We start from the raw sequence: 15510 nt of genomic DNA, 5'->3' as shown, positions 1-15510 counted from the left end.
GAGCGAGACAGATAAATATGAAGGCATGCCGGCTCGGACGTCGCCCGGATCAGCAAGGTCTGCGTCAGGTGTTGAGGAACCAGGGCACCCTGACGAAAAGTGGGCTACTGGAACAAGAAGGCATCGGTGGGCAAGAGACGAAAACAGGGCGTTGTTGGAATGCTACTACGCAAGTAACCCCGGCGGAAGGGGCTACATGAATAGGAATAGGGTGTGTGTGTGTGTGTGTGTGTGTGTGTATATATATATATATATTTTTTTTTTATGTGTGTTTTCCAAACCACCACATCTACCCCATGAACAAGTGTGGTTTTAGTCCTTCTGAGCACAGGAAATAATCAGGAAATTATGCATTTAGTTTGAAAGACTTTCAGAGAGCCCAGAGAACCAGTGCTCAAACCACTTTAAAAATGACAATGAAGTCTGGCTGCTTGCAAGAAAAATATAAAGAAAAGAAGGTTTGCACAAGACTTTTGCACAGTGCTGTATACGGTTGTAAGCTATGTAATCTGTTTGGGGGGGGAAAAAAGAAAAAAAGAGTCCAGGATGCACTCATATCTTATTGATACTTTTATTTAAAAAGCTTCATGTTCCCTTTGAAAACTTCAAGCATATCTCTCAGTGCTAAAGCGTCCACAGCATCACGTCCTCTAGGAGTAAAATATGATACAGCTGACAACTTTGGCAAAAACACATTAGGCAGAGCTCTTTACAAAACAAACAAAGGGAAGCACAGCACTGTGAACAAAAACGAGGATAACTCAATTTACCGATGCTTCCTCCAAACACATAAAAAAAAGAGTATGTGAGTAGTGCCTGCTGTCAGAAATCACTCGTTTTATATAGAAACAGGTTGATAATGGAGTGTTTTATGCCCTGCGTGCAGGCTAACATATGTGCACACAGGGACGGAGTGGAAAATCTGGGACGAGCCAGATGTGTCTCTTATAACAGTTTGAACTTGGAATATGAAAACATGGACATCCTGAGTTCACACAGTAAGAGGCACAGAGAGTCTTCAAAATAAGTCCTCTGTTCCTTCATGTCAAGACAAGAAAAACATGTTGTGATACACTGTGAAATCAGATTGGTTTATGCTGTGAGAATGATATCTGATATGCTTTTGTGCGTATTTAAAATGTTTTTTTATGGAAAACTAAAAGTAGAGAGCTAAAAGAGGATAAAATGACTTGAAATAACAACACTCAGAAAACTGAGATAATCTTCTTATGTAGTATTTGGTTGGCTTTACTCGGGGCAGCTGTTTAGTCACATAAATAAAAGAAAAGAGAAACAAAAAAACGAAAAGGCAAAATTTCAGAATAGAGGCAATTTTTACGTGCCGCTACGGCAGCGTGTTTAGTTTAGAGAGAGAACGAGACGCCGATGACCCCAATCACACGTCCTGGACCTTCATGGCCTCCTCTGGCCAGTCGTATGTGTCCAGAGTGAAGGAGTCGTAATCAGAACTGTAGGTCTGAGACAGCACAAACGCCTCCTTGTCCTTAGGCTCCGGGTACACTGAAGCAATGTTGTTTCTGTATGCGTAGTTGACGATCTGGGAAAGGAAGAAACAAAAGGAAAAATGGGGATTTTGGACACTTACAAGGGGCAACTACACCTGACGGGGTAGAGCAGGTTATCCGCCTATTCCTCCCTAAGACACTGAGCCTGAAACTTCGAGGCTGAACCGTTTCTCTTTTACTGTACCTGAGCGATTGATTCTGGGTAAAAAAAGCCCACTAGGTCAGAGAAATGAAGATTAACATATATTTAAATTCCATGAATTTGATTACTGTTCAAATGTAAATATCACAATATACATTTTATGGCAAATATCAACTTAGGAATTCAAAACTTTATTTAAAAGCCCAGTGAAGAGGGCAGCAACCCACACTTACTACTGCATGAGATTGAGGTTATATGTTTCAGAAGTACCAGCTGACCAGCTTTCCTACCTTCACTGCGATCTTGAAGGACACCTCTCTAATGGTGTTGAGAGGAGGATAAAGCCTTCCCTCAGCCAGGTGCTCCTCTGTGACCATGTTGGCAATCGCCTGAGAGAAACAGGCAAGGACAGCCAATTAAATTATTTTGAAGTAAACATAATAAAGATTAAGTTTGTCTCAGGAGAGAAATCTAAACATTTACATGATTACTATGTACGGTCTAAAGAGAGAGACATCACTGCGCTGAAAGTAAAAATAAATGCATCTAAAAATCTAGTTTTTCAAATAAAATTCTCATCTAACAATGCGACGTACACACAGTAATGGTGGAACGTACCTCTGCGGTGGTGAGGAAAATGTCATCAGATATGTGGCGGACTCCGCAGGCTATAACGCCCAAAGCGACTCCAGGGAAGACGTAGGCATTGTTACCCTGTCCGGGGTAGAAGGTGCGTCCATCTGCCAGCGTCACCTTATGAAAGGGACTTCCACTAGCAAAGATGCCCCGACCCTTGTTAAAGAGAGGGGAAGGAGCGAGTTCACTTCATTAATGATAATTAAAATAAAAAAACAATGATGGAAAACCATGTAAGAATGTGGTGCTCTTGTATATGCTGTGAATGCTTCATGATTTCATTTACAATCTACAACATTATATAAAATATAAGTAACAACAGAAGTGTCTTAAAATTGTACATTTTTTTCAGTTGCCTTCTCCACCCTATTGTGAATAAATAAACTCCAAAACTCATTTTTTATTTTTACACAGCATCCAAACTTTGTTGGAATTGGGGTTGTAATTTTGGGAGGGTGAGTTGAGTTGAGCGTTACCTCTGTGAGCTTGTAGCACTGCTCTGCTGTGCACTCGGCCTTGCTGGTAGGATTACTCAGAGCAAAGATGATTGGCCTCTCGTTGAAAGACGCCATGTCTTTAATTATCTTCTCTGTAAAGGCTCCTCCAATTGCAGCGACGCCTTTTCCAAAACAAGAACACGCCAGGTTCACCACAACAACGGCACTAACACGATGTATCAATGCTGGCATTTAAAGGACTCTGATCCTGGTTTAGTGAAATCTGTTTAAAATTAAAGCCTCAGTTTTTAGTTTTTAAGTTAGGATCCATTTCTTTTTGTAGTTATCTTAATTTATTTAACTTAATTTAAGTAACTTAAAAAATTATAACTTGAATGTTGAAACAACGCTGTCTTGTCATCCAAGTGGTTCTACAATTCTGGCAGTTCATCAAACATGCAGTGTTTGGAATTTAAACCAATAAACATTGAAAATACTGTTGAATTTGATGAATTGGGTTAAATGGAAAGAGAGAGAATTAGTTGATTTGTAGCAAATTACTAAGGTGTTACTGTAATAAACAAAGCTGGATGCAAGAAATTCACCTTAAATAGCGTTGTGTGTTTTCCTGTACCTGGTTGGGAATTAGTGTAAATGGTTAACTAAAAAAGGTTAAAAAAATAGTTTTACGTATGACACTGTGGATGTTTTTAGCCTTTAAAGTAATACAAAGCTAAAAAAAATCCCAGGATTTATCCACTGCATGCACTTTACTGAAGTAAACTCACCTATAATGGCAGTGGGTTTGATGGTGCTCACCACCTCCTCCAGCGTTTTGATTTGCGCGTGCTCATGAGCAAACTCCTCCTTCTCATGGTTTAGGTGGCTTCTTCCCTGTATTTGTGTATAAAGATCTTGTTTCACGACTCCACATCCAGCTGTTTTTTGCTTTAGGAAACACATGAGGAAATATTTTACCTTCACAATGAGGCCCTTTGAGTCCACCATCCAGATCTTCTTGGCAGCTTCTTCTTTACTCAATCCTTCCTTGGCCATGGCCATTATAAGCAGATGAGCAATACCCAAAGCAGCCTGGTGGGGAGAGAAAAGAAAAGAAAAATTCTCCATCTGCATTATAGTCCCCACTTTTAGATACAAACCTAATCTGAATAAATATTTAGGCTACGGTGGCACAAAGGCAGTTAGTGAATTCTGAATACGATGCCAGCACTACATTTAAAAAAAACTGGGATTATGCTAGAAAGTAATGCTAAACAAATTGAGTTAATTTGTAATGGGAGAGGGTATTTAAAAAAAAAAAAAACACCAATAAAAAAGATGGAGATAGCTGGACCACTCTGTGAAAGACTTGGTAATGAAATAGTCAAATGAAGGACATTTTTATTCATTGAGTTCTATTGACGTAGAACCCAATCATAACAATAGTCACCTCAAGGTCCTTTAGGCTGTAAAGTAAAGACCCTACAATGTTAGAGAGAAAACCCCCAACAACAAGATGATCCTCTATCAGCAGCACTTGGCGACAGTGGAAAGGAAAAACCCCCTTTTAACAGGAAGAAACCGGTGGCAGTACCAGGCTTAAGGAAAAGGAGCCTTTTGCCTCGATTGGTTGGTGGTGATGGGAAAGAGAAAAAGGAGAGCCCAGAGAGATGAGGGTGAGGAATAACCAAGGCGAGAGAAGAGCCAAATTTTAATGACATCCAGATGTGGTGTATAAACATCTGAGGCGATGTTCCAAAGAGATAAATGGAGAAAATTCACTCATGGGAAGCCACCCAGCCTCTTAGGACTTCCTCTGAGTCACCTATTCCAGCACTATAACTATATTTACATCATTATGGCCGAGTTACGACAATACCTGATCAGCCTATTACAACTGAGAGGTAAAAAGTAAAGGGTATTAAGCCTAATATTAAAAGACGAAATGGTGTCTCCTAAAGCCAAACTGGCAGCTGGTGTTCTCCAGGTTATCACTCCAGGAACCACAAAATTCAACAAATTTTCACCAAAGAATTTGTGGATTTCATGATGCATCCATTCATTTTATTCTGCTTATCCAAGATCAGCTGATTTTATGATTTATTTTATCAAAAGCAGAGATAATTCTCTCTGCGAGAGACAACACAGAACCTTAAATGGTTGTGATCTTTAAAGCAAATAATATTTATTATTATTTATTTGCTAATAAACAATTTGCCAGTCTATTTTCATTAACAACAACCAATGCAAAATTTTAAAAAGTAAAGAAAAGACATAAGAAACACGTGTCAGCCATCAGAGCTGCCGGGCGTGACATGAACGATGAATAAATAACTACAAATAAAAATGTTAGGAAAATCTTTTTACATTTTGTGTTCCTGAAAAGAAAAGTTGCTTGCTATATTAGAATATTGAATTTATAAAAATCACCAAATATGTGATTTAGGGCCTAGCATTACAAACAGACACTGTGCTGCAGTGTTAATAACTCCCTTAAAACCACTTTCACTGGTGGCTGGGCTCGTTCAAGATGGAATGAGGTGAAGTGGAAAACTGTCCCATGACCCAAAAATCCAAAACTGAAATTTTCCTAGAAAGTTATGGAAGCTGTATTCTCTAAACTCAAAAGAATAACGACCATCTTATTCGTCAGTTCGCACACATTTCGAAAGCTGGGACGCTACAGAGGTGCATTAGTGGACATGTCATGTGAATCTCCACATCTGTGCACCATTAATGGCAGACTGTATATATATATATATATACACAGCTAATGGCAGGGTTCATACACATTTTTCAGGGTCAAATTCAAGCACTTTGTAAGCACATTCAAGGTCAATTTTCAAGCTTTTCCAGCATATTACCAAAAAAGAAGAAAGCATGTTTCACTTTGCATCACCTCAGTAAGACCTTCAAGATAATTGAAACAAATCATCTTAGGTCGACTTAAATGTCTTTTGTTCCCCTTTTGTTAAAAGAGAAAAATGCAGCACACAAAAATAGTGAAAAAGGAAACAGTTGCCTTACATGCATATAGTGTACAAACTCAAAAAACACATTCCTCTTAAAAATTAAGATGAGCAAATGTGAACAAATCAACTTGTTAGAGATCTTCATCTCCATGTAAATAAACAACAACCAAGAAAACAACACCAAAACTGCACCAAACACCACAAACACCAACAAATTAATGTCTTCTCATCAGATATTGAAGCTTCTTGGGCAAGACACTTCACCCGTTGCCTACTGGTGGTGGTCAGAGGGCCCGGTGGCGCCAGTGTCCGGCAGCCTCGCCTCTGTCAGTGCGCCCCAGGGCGGCTGTGGTTACAATGTAGCTGCCATCGCCAGTGTGCGAATGTGTGTGTGAATGGGTGGATGACTGGATATGTAAAGCGCTTTGGGGTCCTTAGGGACTAGTAAAGCGCTATATAAATACAGGCCATTTACCATTTACCATTACTTCTTTCCTGTGTGACATTAAAAATAGGAGACAGATGTTTGTTTGTTTTTTTGTTCTTTTTAACTAGTTAAGCACCCACGCCCAGAAAAATGGTAAATGGCCTGTATTTGTACAGCGCTTTATTTTACTAAGGAAAGCGCTTTACACGTTCCGTCATCCACCCATTCACGCACACATTCACACACTGGTGATGGCAAGCTACATTGTAGCTACAGCCACCCTGGGGCGCACTGACAGAGGCGAGGCTGCCGGACACTGGCGCCACCGGGCCCTCTGACCACCACCAGTAGGCAACGGGCAAAGTGTCTTGCCCAAGGACACAACGGCCGAGACTGTCCAAGCCGGGGCTCGAATCAGCAACCTTCCGATTACAAGGCAAACTCCTAACTCTTGAGCCACGATCGCCCAGTGGGGACATTTCATTTTTGAGCAGGAAGCTCCCCCTTTTTGTTATACTCTTTAGATCAGGGGTTGGCAACCTGCGGCTCCGGAGCCGCATGCGGCTCTTTAGTCCTTATAGTGCGGCTCCGCGTGGTTTGGGAAAATAAATTAGAAGTATTTAGCTGAAGTGTATTTTATTTATGTTAGTTCTTTTTTTTGTTAACTTGTAGTTCTAAATTGGAAGATTATTGTGATTTTGCAATATACAAATAAAATTATATTTTGTTATTTTTTCATCGCTCAAAATAAGCGTCACACTCGCGGAAGCCGGTGTACCCGGCGAAAAGCAAAACACAGAAACAATCGATGAGCTGAGAAATCTCATCCTGGAGAAAAAAGCGCTCGTGGAAAAGTGCATGAAAAAAAAAAGAAAAAGTGGTTCCACTTGTTCCGGAGGAGAGATGCTACTGCTTCCTCACCTGATGTAGCCTCGTCTTGCTCCACCTCTGTTAACCCCCCCCAACCAGTGCCGGCAGTTAACTGTCCCCTCCTGAGCCTGGTTCTGCCGGAGGTTTCTGCCTGTTTAAAGGCAGTTTTTCCTCCCCACTGTCTCCTCTGCCTTTTTTCTTTATTTACTTGCTTGTTTAACTTTTTTTCCCAACTTATCTAAATAATAAACCAATTGAATTTATCCTTTGAGTATTTTTCATCTCATCTTTACAGAATTTTTCTAAAACATTTTCAAACATTCAGATCTGTCTTTTATTTTCTTCTTGAAACCTAAATGGAGAAACACATTGTGCACTTTACTTCTCAAAGAAAAATGCTGCTTTCTCATTATTTTTTAATGTAGTGCTGGCATCAAATTACAAATCTAGTGTATAGCATGTTTTCTTATTCAAAACACAGTAAAATCTGGCATTTTGTCTTTCAAACATTTTTTTTGTAAAAGTAAATGAAATCCTTTGTCATTCCAATTTGACAGAAGGCACTGTTTTCCTATCTCTCGGGGATTAAGGACAGTTATTTTTGCTCCAAACACCATAAAATCCTAGAGAGCAAATCCTCTTACCTCGCCTGCCCCTTGGAAGACAAAAGTGTGGTCTGACAATTTGTTCTTGGTGATCTTTAAAGCTGCTAAGATCCCTGCAACAGCTACAGAAGCCGTGCCTGCAGGAAAAACAAAACACTCGTGATTGCAGTCTGAAGTCTCTCTCATGATCTCTTACAGTGAAACGCTGTACAAACAACAAACAGAAAAGGATTTGTATGAAAGTGGTCAGGTAGAAGAACGTGGTTGAAAATCAGTGGGAAAAAGCAGTCAATGTCCAGAGAAAACCCTCAGGTTAACTCTCACTGATGAGGTGAGAGTTAATAGTTAACAGGTGAACTGTGAGTGCACGATGACAATACGGAAAGTAAAGATGGTGAAATTTAAATAAATACTTTTTGATGTGTTGAAGTGAAACTTTGTAACTATTGAAAGAAAATTAAAGGGGCAACATTATCAGAACTGACACTGATGTTTTTAAATTTCCATGTGTGGTTTTCTTCAGCTAGTATGACCTGTTACTTTAATTACAAAGCATTAGTTTGACTTTTATTTGTATGACCTGCGTCACTGTACTAAACAGCCAGAAAGTAGCTGATCTTGGACTTAAGAAGTTTGCTGAAGCAGCAGCTATTTGATTTCCTCTAAGTAACCTGATGCGTTACAGTAACAAAGATAAAGTTTTTCTGATTTCCTTTTTGTTGCAGAACTAAAATGATGATCATCACTGGGGAACAGTTGGTGCTTTATGACTTAGGCTAGTGAGGGCAAATATAACCGCCTGTTTAGAGTAAGCTGCTTTATTTTTACTTCTTTGTTTCATTTTTAGTTTTGAGTCTTCACAGAATCTTGATCTGTGTTGGCTACGTTTTCGTTTGCTGTCTGAAGCATTGTATTTCTGAAACAGGAATCCTGAAATGAGGAAGATTTCAGAAATTTTTCACCCAACTGAACCCATCAACATATTGTAGTGTATATTATAAAAGGTAAGACGCTCCTGGCTGTAACGCCATGAGTAATAAAGCACCTTGGATGTCGTCGTTGAAGGTACAGTATCGATTTCTGTACTTGTTGAGGATGCGAAATGCGTTGCTGTTGGCGAAATCCTCAAACTGTATGAGGCAGTTCATCCCGTACCTGTGGAGGAACAGCGTGGTTAGTCTGACATCAGCACTGCCTCCTCATCCTTCATTCACCTGTGCTTTCACTTACTTATCTGTCACTGCTTGCATGAACTCATCAATCAGTTCATCGTACTCCTTTCCTCTGATTCTCTTGTGCTTCAGCCCAATGTACAGAGGGTCATTGAGCAGTGCCTGAACGGAAGGACGTTTAACAGGTCAGCAAATTAATGAAAGACTTAAACCGTGCATGCATGCATCGGCATCTGTAAACTATTGCCAGATCTTTGATGAACCAGGTTTTATGAGCTGCTATACTAGCTCATAAAACCTGATTGCTCTGAGGTCATGCTCACCTGGTTGTCTGTGCCAACATCCAGTAGCACAGGGAGACACTGCTGTGGCCGAACCCCACCGCAGGCTGTGTAGAGCGCCAGCTTCCCCACAGGAATGCCCATCCCATAGCTGCCCAGGTCCCCCAGGCCAAGGATACGCTCCCCATCAGTCACTACAATGGCCTGTGGATGAAGGCAAACACTTTCACTAACGTGTCTGAGACATTATTTTCTCAGAAATCAGCAGCCGCCAGATTAATTGCGTGCCGTTTACCTTTATGTCTTCTTCTGGCCAGGAGTTGAGCATCGTGGCAATGTGGCCTCGGTCATGGATGGTGATGAAGAGTCCTCTGTAAATGAGTCAAGTGATGATACAAGTAGTTAAATCTGTTTTCCGACTGACACTGACGCCGATGCACATGCATACCAAAAACGGCACAAAAATGAGCCCAAAACAAGCATGAGAACAAGGAAAAAAACATTTAAGCCGATGCTCAGTGTGGGGCTCAAATCTAACCCATTTATTTTAATTAAAGCAAATGTCTAACCCAGCACTAGCAAGGTGTACCTAATGAAGTGGCTGATGAGTGGAATGAAGTTTACCTTGGTCTCCTGAAGGCGAGTCCATATTGCTGGCAAGCCAGGCCGACAGTGGGAGTGTAGACGATTGGCATGAACTCCTCGATGTCAGAGGTCAGCAAACGGTAGAACAACTTCTCATTCCTGTCCTGTAGTGTCATCAACAGGATGTACCTGAGACAGAAAAAAACATTATGATGTGTTTCAGAAACGCAGTAGGCCATTTCTGATCTAAATATTTCTGTATAATTACAATGTGTCTAGTACAAAAATTCCCTAAAACCCCTTTTAAAAATTTTTTTTTTTTTGCATATTTAACCATTATTTGGCTAAACTCAGTGAGATGCTGGTCGTTTGATTCAGTGAACCGCTTTGTTCAAGACTGAAATCTGGACAAAATTTTGGAAACTGAGGAAAACTTCTCCCGTGGTTTTGTGCCGTTCTTTTTTCATGTAAGATTTCAGTTGCTCAAAGGTTTGTGGCTGTTTTAGACTGCAGGCAGGTCGGTTAACACTCTGACTCTACTACAGGGCCATACTGTTTTTTGAAAAGCACCGCTTTGGTATTACTGCATTTTTGCACCATTGTGGCTTTAATATTTTAACCAAACAGTTTTAATGACTTGGAAAGAGTCACATATGATGTGTGAAACAACCACAAGTCTGGACACTGCTTTGAAAGCATTTAGCGGGAGCCCTGATAAGCAGCATGTTCAGTGGGACAACCTCACTGAACTTCTGCAGCTGTCGTGTGGTTTCCATCTTGAACAGCACCAGCTTTACTGTTAATGAGTCTGTTCTCTCACTTGTCCAGAGGATTGGTGCGTGTTTCGTAGCTCTTCATGACGCGCAGGACTTGGACATCCTGGGACAGGAAGCAGGGGGGTAGCAAGCCGTGGATACCCAGTTGTAAGCGCTCCTCCAGGGTGAATGCCATTCCCTGTAGGGCGGAAGAAGGCCGATTATGTAACGCTATACTAAGTAACCAACTCAGTCAATCCAGACCACAATGACTCATCCTTTAGGCATCACAATTTTGAGCTTAATTATGAGTTAGTCATATACAAGCACGGTGGCCTTTTCCATGTTTTTTCTTTATGTAAACCGGTTGCCATCTTTGCACTGAAAACAAATGCAGAGCAAAAAGAACACGTAGTAAACAACAGGAGAAGGAGACTGACGTTTTTTTTCTGGTCAGCAGACTTGTACCCTTCTGCCTTCTGGTTACAGTTACTGTTGCTGCTCTCCTCCCTCCACGCTGGCATTCTTCCCACAAAGAGTGCTCATAGGTGGGGGTGTGGGGTTTAATCTATTTATTCTGCCCAATAGTAAAGGGAGCCTGAACCCACTCCCCTGTCAGCTCGACTTCTCTTTCCTCCTCGTCCCTTCCTTTGATTCTTCCTCTAGTGAAAACACTGACCTACATGGGGAAAAAACTGGCCTTTCTAGGCTCAGCTTGTTTTTCTGTGGGTCTTCATGAGCCCATGTCCTGCAAATTATTCATGCTGGCAGAGTGGGGGGTGAAATATGATAGTGCTATTTACAACTATTACTCCTAGAGTTATTACACAAGCTGCACGCTTTGCATTTTAATTGCGAGTTGCATGCCACGTGGCACCACCGTGCTCGACAATGGGTTCTGCAGCTTAGGGCAGGTCGTTAAATGGAAACGATGATTCATTAGTACATTAAATAACAAAAAAAGATTGGCGTTGAACAGAAAGAAGGAAGGACAACTGTATGGAAAACATTTTAATGTATTCCTGGAAGCAGAGGTGACTGAGAAGAAAGTCACAGATTAACAAAGATGTGCAAAACCTATCAGAGCGAGCAAGTAAAGAGGCGCTAAAGTAAACCCATTAAGGTGACACGCCTCACCAGGAGTTATAATCAACCCACGTTACACACAGCATGTTAGCACACGGAGGAGAAAGTGAAGCTGAAAATGTGGGCTTGTGTGTGAGCTGTAAAGTGCTATTAGCTTAACCTTTAATCAGACCTTATCATTGGTAAAAGATTAAAAGCTGTAATATAGTTTTACAGCACAATACAGCGAAGGGTACAATGAGATTCACATGAACTAATTCAGTTAAATGTGTTTTTTTTAGTTGGGTGAGGGAAGGGGGACTGATTTGGACTGTAACACTGTGTGATCAGAGCTCATCTGGTTTCTATGGAAACACTGAGTGCAGACTGCATACTGTCATCTGTGCTGTTTGACAGAAAGTTTGAAACACAAAGATTTCACTCGGTAGTTTGAAAAGTTGTTTTTTTCATCTAAGCGGGGCTTCACTTCCTGATTGCTTGCACTTAACTGACCTATGAATCAGCACGTAGCTGCTGACTCGACACCAGCGCTGGTGGAAGGAAACATGACCGACCTGACATCAAGCAAAATCTGGTGTTTTTGCAGTGCTAGCAAGGCACAAAAAAGTACTCTCTCTGTGAATTCACTTTTTGAAAATGGTGACAGTCTATGTATTTATTACACTCCACAAGGAGAGACAAAGGCAGAGTACGACAGATGTTACAGGAATCTGTAGAAAGACCATTCACAGCTATGTCAGTCTACTATGTTGTATAAATAGGAAGTGCTGTGGCATTCATAGTTTACTGAGGAGCAGTTCAGAATGTGATATTTTTATTGTACTCTCTGTTTATGTTCCCTCACCATCATACATGGTATGCGGGACATCATGTGGCCTGTAGACACAGCTGTGTGACCCAGGCTGGGTTTAAGAAATATGGTTCCTTGCAGTAGTTTGACATCAAAGTTAAAAAAGTATATTAATGTCCTTTGTTATGGCCTTAAAATTATGCGCTTGCTACTACCTCGGTGCCTTTTGTGATGCTTCCCCCCCCCCCAAGCGTTGCTCATAAATGTCAAATCTTTGGTCATTTTACCATTTCACCTTATGTTACACACCCAAAAGAAATACATTTACATTACGATTAGGCTTTGATTATGAAGCCACTATCAGCTCTGGCATATGGCCTCTGTGTGCGTCTGTGTGTAATACAAACAACATCACACACATTATTCATTAGCTGTGTTACATCAACAGAAGCAACTAAAATCATTTAAAGGCACACAACAGGCAAATCACATCTACATGGATCTAAAGTAGAAGTGACTGATCCATAATAATAATAAGCATAATCTGCAGTGGAAAACTCACTGTATGCCGTCATTACCTGATATTAAACATATGCACGAAGCATTGTAAGATGTGCTGCTTTCCTCACTCTGGATTGGGGAAGCTGTAATACAGGACAGGTGTGTGCTCACCTTGTTGAGGTAGGGGTTTCTGGTGATGTCGTAGCCCCTCTTCTTGGTATTGACGGTGGGCTTGCGGCTTGTCCCGGAGTGGCAGACCCGCACAGCTTGGAAAGAGGCCCTGTCGGCCGACAGGACCCCTGCAGCCGGGGCACCTGAAAGGACCCTCATCATCCCGCCTGTGGCCGTGCGCCTGCACAGGGACAGTGCGGCTCTTCCTGGGAGAGAGTTCATGCTGCCAGAGGGTAGCAAAGACACAGAATACATGCTGTGAATAATACGGGTTCAGCTGATCCTGCACTGCAAGAGAGTCTGACCCGGGTCACCAACTAAGATAAACAACAGGTGCTCCGGTCTCAGCAGACCTCACACATACAGTGATAGCACTGAAATGAGTCAGTGATGAAGACTAAAGCCGCTGCGATAGGCATGTTTTTACAGAAACCTTGCTCCGTGGCGCTAAGCTAACAGCAGCTTTTCTTTACCGGCGGAATGCTGTCAAGCTGCTAATGCTAGCTAGCATGTGGCTAATACTTCGTTAGCCGCTGCCCTCACCTGAAATCTACGAAAAGCTGCTGTCCACCTGACTTCTGTCTTCACAGGCAGACGCTGTGTCTTCTCTGGCCGGGTACTCCGGTTGTTTTTTTGTTTTTTGTTTTTTTTTTACTTGACGCTGGGGAGGGTGGTGGTGGTGAGGGGAGGAAGGAGGATCGACAGCTAACAGCTGATCCAGACTCACTTCCCTCCTTCAGTCAGCCTCTCCAATCAGCTTGCAGCCTAACCCACTTTCCCCCCTCACAGTCTCCATCCTCACAGCCTCCATCTTCAGCATCTGCACATAGAAATGACACTTTAAGCTCCGTGGATTGGATTACCAAGGAGAACCGCAGTCTGTTTTTAATAGTAGAAGCATGCGCATAAAGTGAATGTTTGCACTTGATCTTCCTGATCACCTATATGCAAGTACATTGAAAGTCACTGTAAGCCACATTTATTGAAAAAAATAAAAATAAAAAATCAGTTCCCTGGCACCAACTGACATTTCAAAAGCCTTAGTCACGACCAGTGACTGTGTAAATAAATATACATGTTTTCAACAGTCACTGGTCATGACACCGCGCGAAAATAAAACATAGAAGATAAAACCATCTGTGGTCACAGGTCATATTAAAATGTGCTGGCTCCCTCTACTGCAGCCTGACAGTATCTACAAATCTAGAGCACTTGGGAAAGACTTCATGTAGTGAACAACATGCTTTACCTGAGTGGTGATACCCCGGAGCACTGCTGCCTACAAGTACAAGATACACAGCAGTATAAATGGAATATTCAGACCTCCAGTGAAAGGATCTACCACCATTTTCTGGCTGCTCCTGGTAGTAAATGCTACAAGTAGCTCATCTGCCTCCATCCAGGCCTTGATGAGGGATGAGGGAAGGTTTATTTTGATTGGTATATTACCACTTTTGCCTTCAGAACTGCCTTAAATCTTTGCGACATAGAGTCAAAAAGGTGCTGGAAATATTTCTCAGAGATTTTGGTCCATATTAACATGACAAGATCACACAGTTGCTGCTCGTGTTCCACCTGATGACAACGGTGCTCTACTGGATTAAGGCCATTTAAGTACAATGAGCTCACTGTCTGAGATGATCTAAAACAAAAGCAGCCATTAGAAGATGGGTAAACTGCTCATACAGGGATGGACACAATCAGCAACAATCAGAAGTGCAGCTTGCCACCAGAGGAGGCAGACAACATCTTGGGACCCCAGGTTAGTGGGTTTGACTTTAAACGTCAGCAGTGGCAACATGTAAAGTTTCCAAGGACAGTAGAAAAGACCTTAAGTGGGTTGAACAAAAAGATTGCATAAAAGTGTGAAGAACTAGTTTTGTCTTCAACAAGTGAAATGCATATTCAATTGGGTTAAGATCAGGTGACTGGTCTGGCCATTCAAGAATATTCCACTTTAATAAACTCCTGGGTTGCTTTGGCTGTATGTTTTGGGTCATTGTCAGTCTGTATTATGAAATGGCATCCAGTCAATTTGACTGCATTTAAAAACCTCAGAATTCATCTGGCTGGTTCTGTCCTGTGCCACATCATCATAAATACTAGTGTCTCAGTGCCAGTGGCAGCCATGCATGCCCAGGCCATCACACTGCCTCTGCCATGTTTTACAGATGTTTTGGTATGCCTTGGATCATGAGCTGTTCCATGCATGCTTTTTTCTTGCCATCATTCTGGTAGAGGTTGATCTTGCTTTCATTTGTCCAATGAATTTCTGTTTTCCCATCTTAAGGATGGCTTGTTTCACCTGCATAAAGAACTCCTTTAACCACATTTTTCACAAAATCTTCCAAATGCAAGCACCACACCTCAAATCAACTCCAGGCCATTTAGTTGTTTAATAGATAATGACATACCCTCAAATCAAAGCTGAGAGTCTACACATTATGTCCATTTGTTTTAGCATGTATTTAATGTTTTGGCTGCTCTAGGACAGTAATAATAAGGCATATTTTATTTCATTCATTTATTGTAGTGTGTACCATTTATGCACGCA

General features: G+C 41.5%; 1 protein-coding gene across 1 annotated transcript; it reads right to left on the bottom strand.

Annotated features, from left to right (window-relative positions):
* Positions 1-557: 557 nt before the first annotated feature.
* Positions 558-13681, bottom strand: me3 (malic enzyme 3, NADP(+)-dependent, mitochondrial). The gene is made up of 15 exons (XM_080291054.1): positions 13500-13681; positions 12957-13179; positions 10474-10607; positions 9693-9842; positions 9364-9439; positions 9111-9272; positions 8846-8949; positions 8661-8770; positions 7655-7752; positions 3720-3833; positions 3530-3635; positions 2781-2923; positions 2287-2460; positions 1959-2057; positions 558-1558 (listed from the first exon to the last, which is right to left on the bottom strand). The coding sequence occupies exons 2-15, from the start codon at positions 13176-13178 to the stop codon at positions 1397-1399; spliced, it is 1854 nt and encodes a 617-aa protein (XP_080147180.1). The 5' UTR covers position 13179; positions 13500-13681; the 3' UTR covers positions 558-1396.
* Between the last annotated feature and the right edge of the window lie 1829 nt (positions 13682-15510).

Source organism: Astatotilapia calliptera, chromosome 16, assembly GCF_964374335.1.
Source record: "Astatotilapia calliptera chromosome 16, fAstCal68.1, whole genome shotgun sequence".
NCBI lineage: Eukaryota > Metazoa > Chordata > Actinopteri > Cichliformes > Cichlidae > Astatotilapia > Astatotilapia calliptera.
This window is presented reverse-complemented; position numbering and strand designations above follow the sequence as displayed.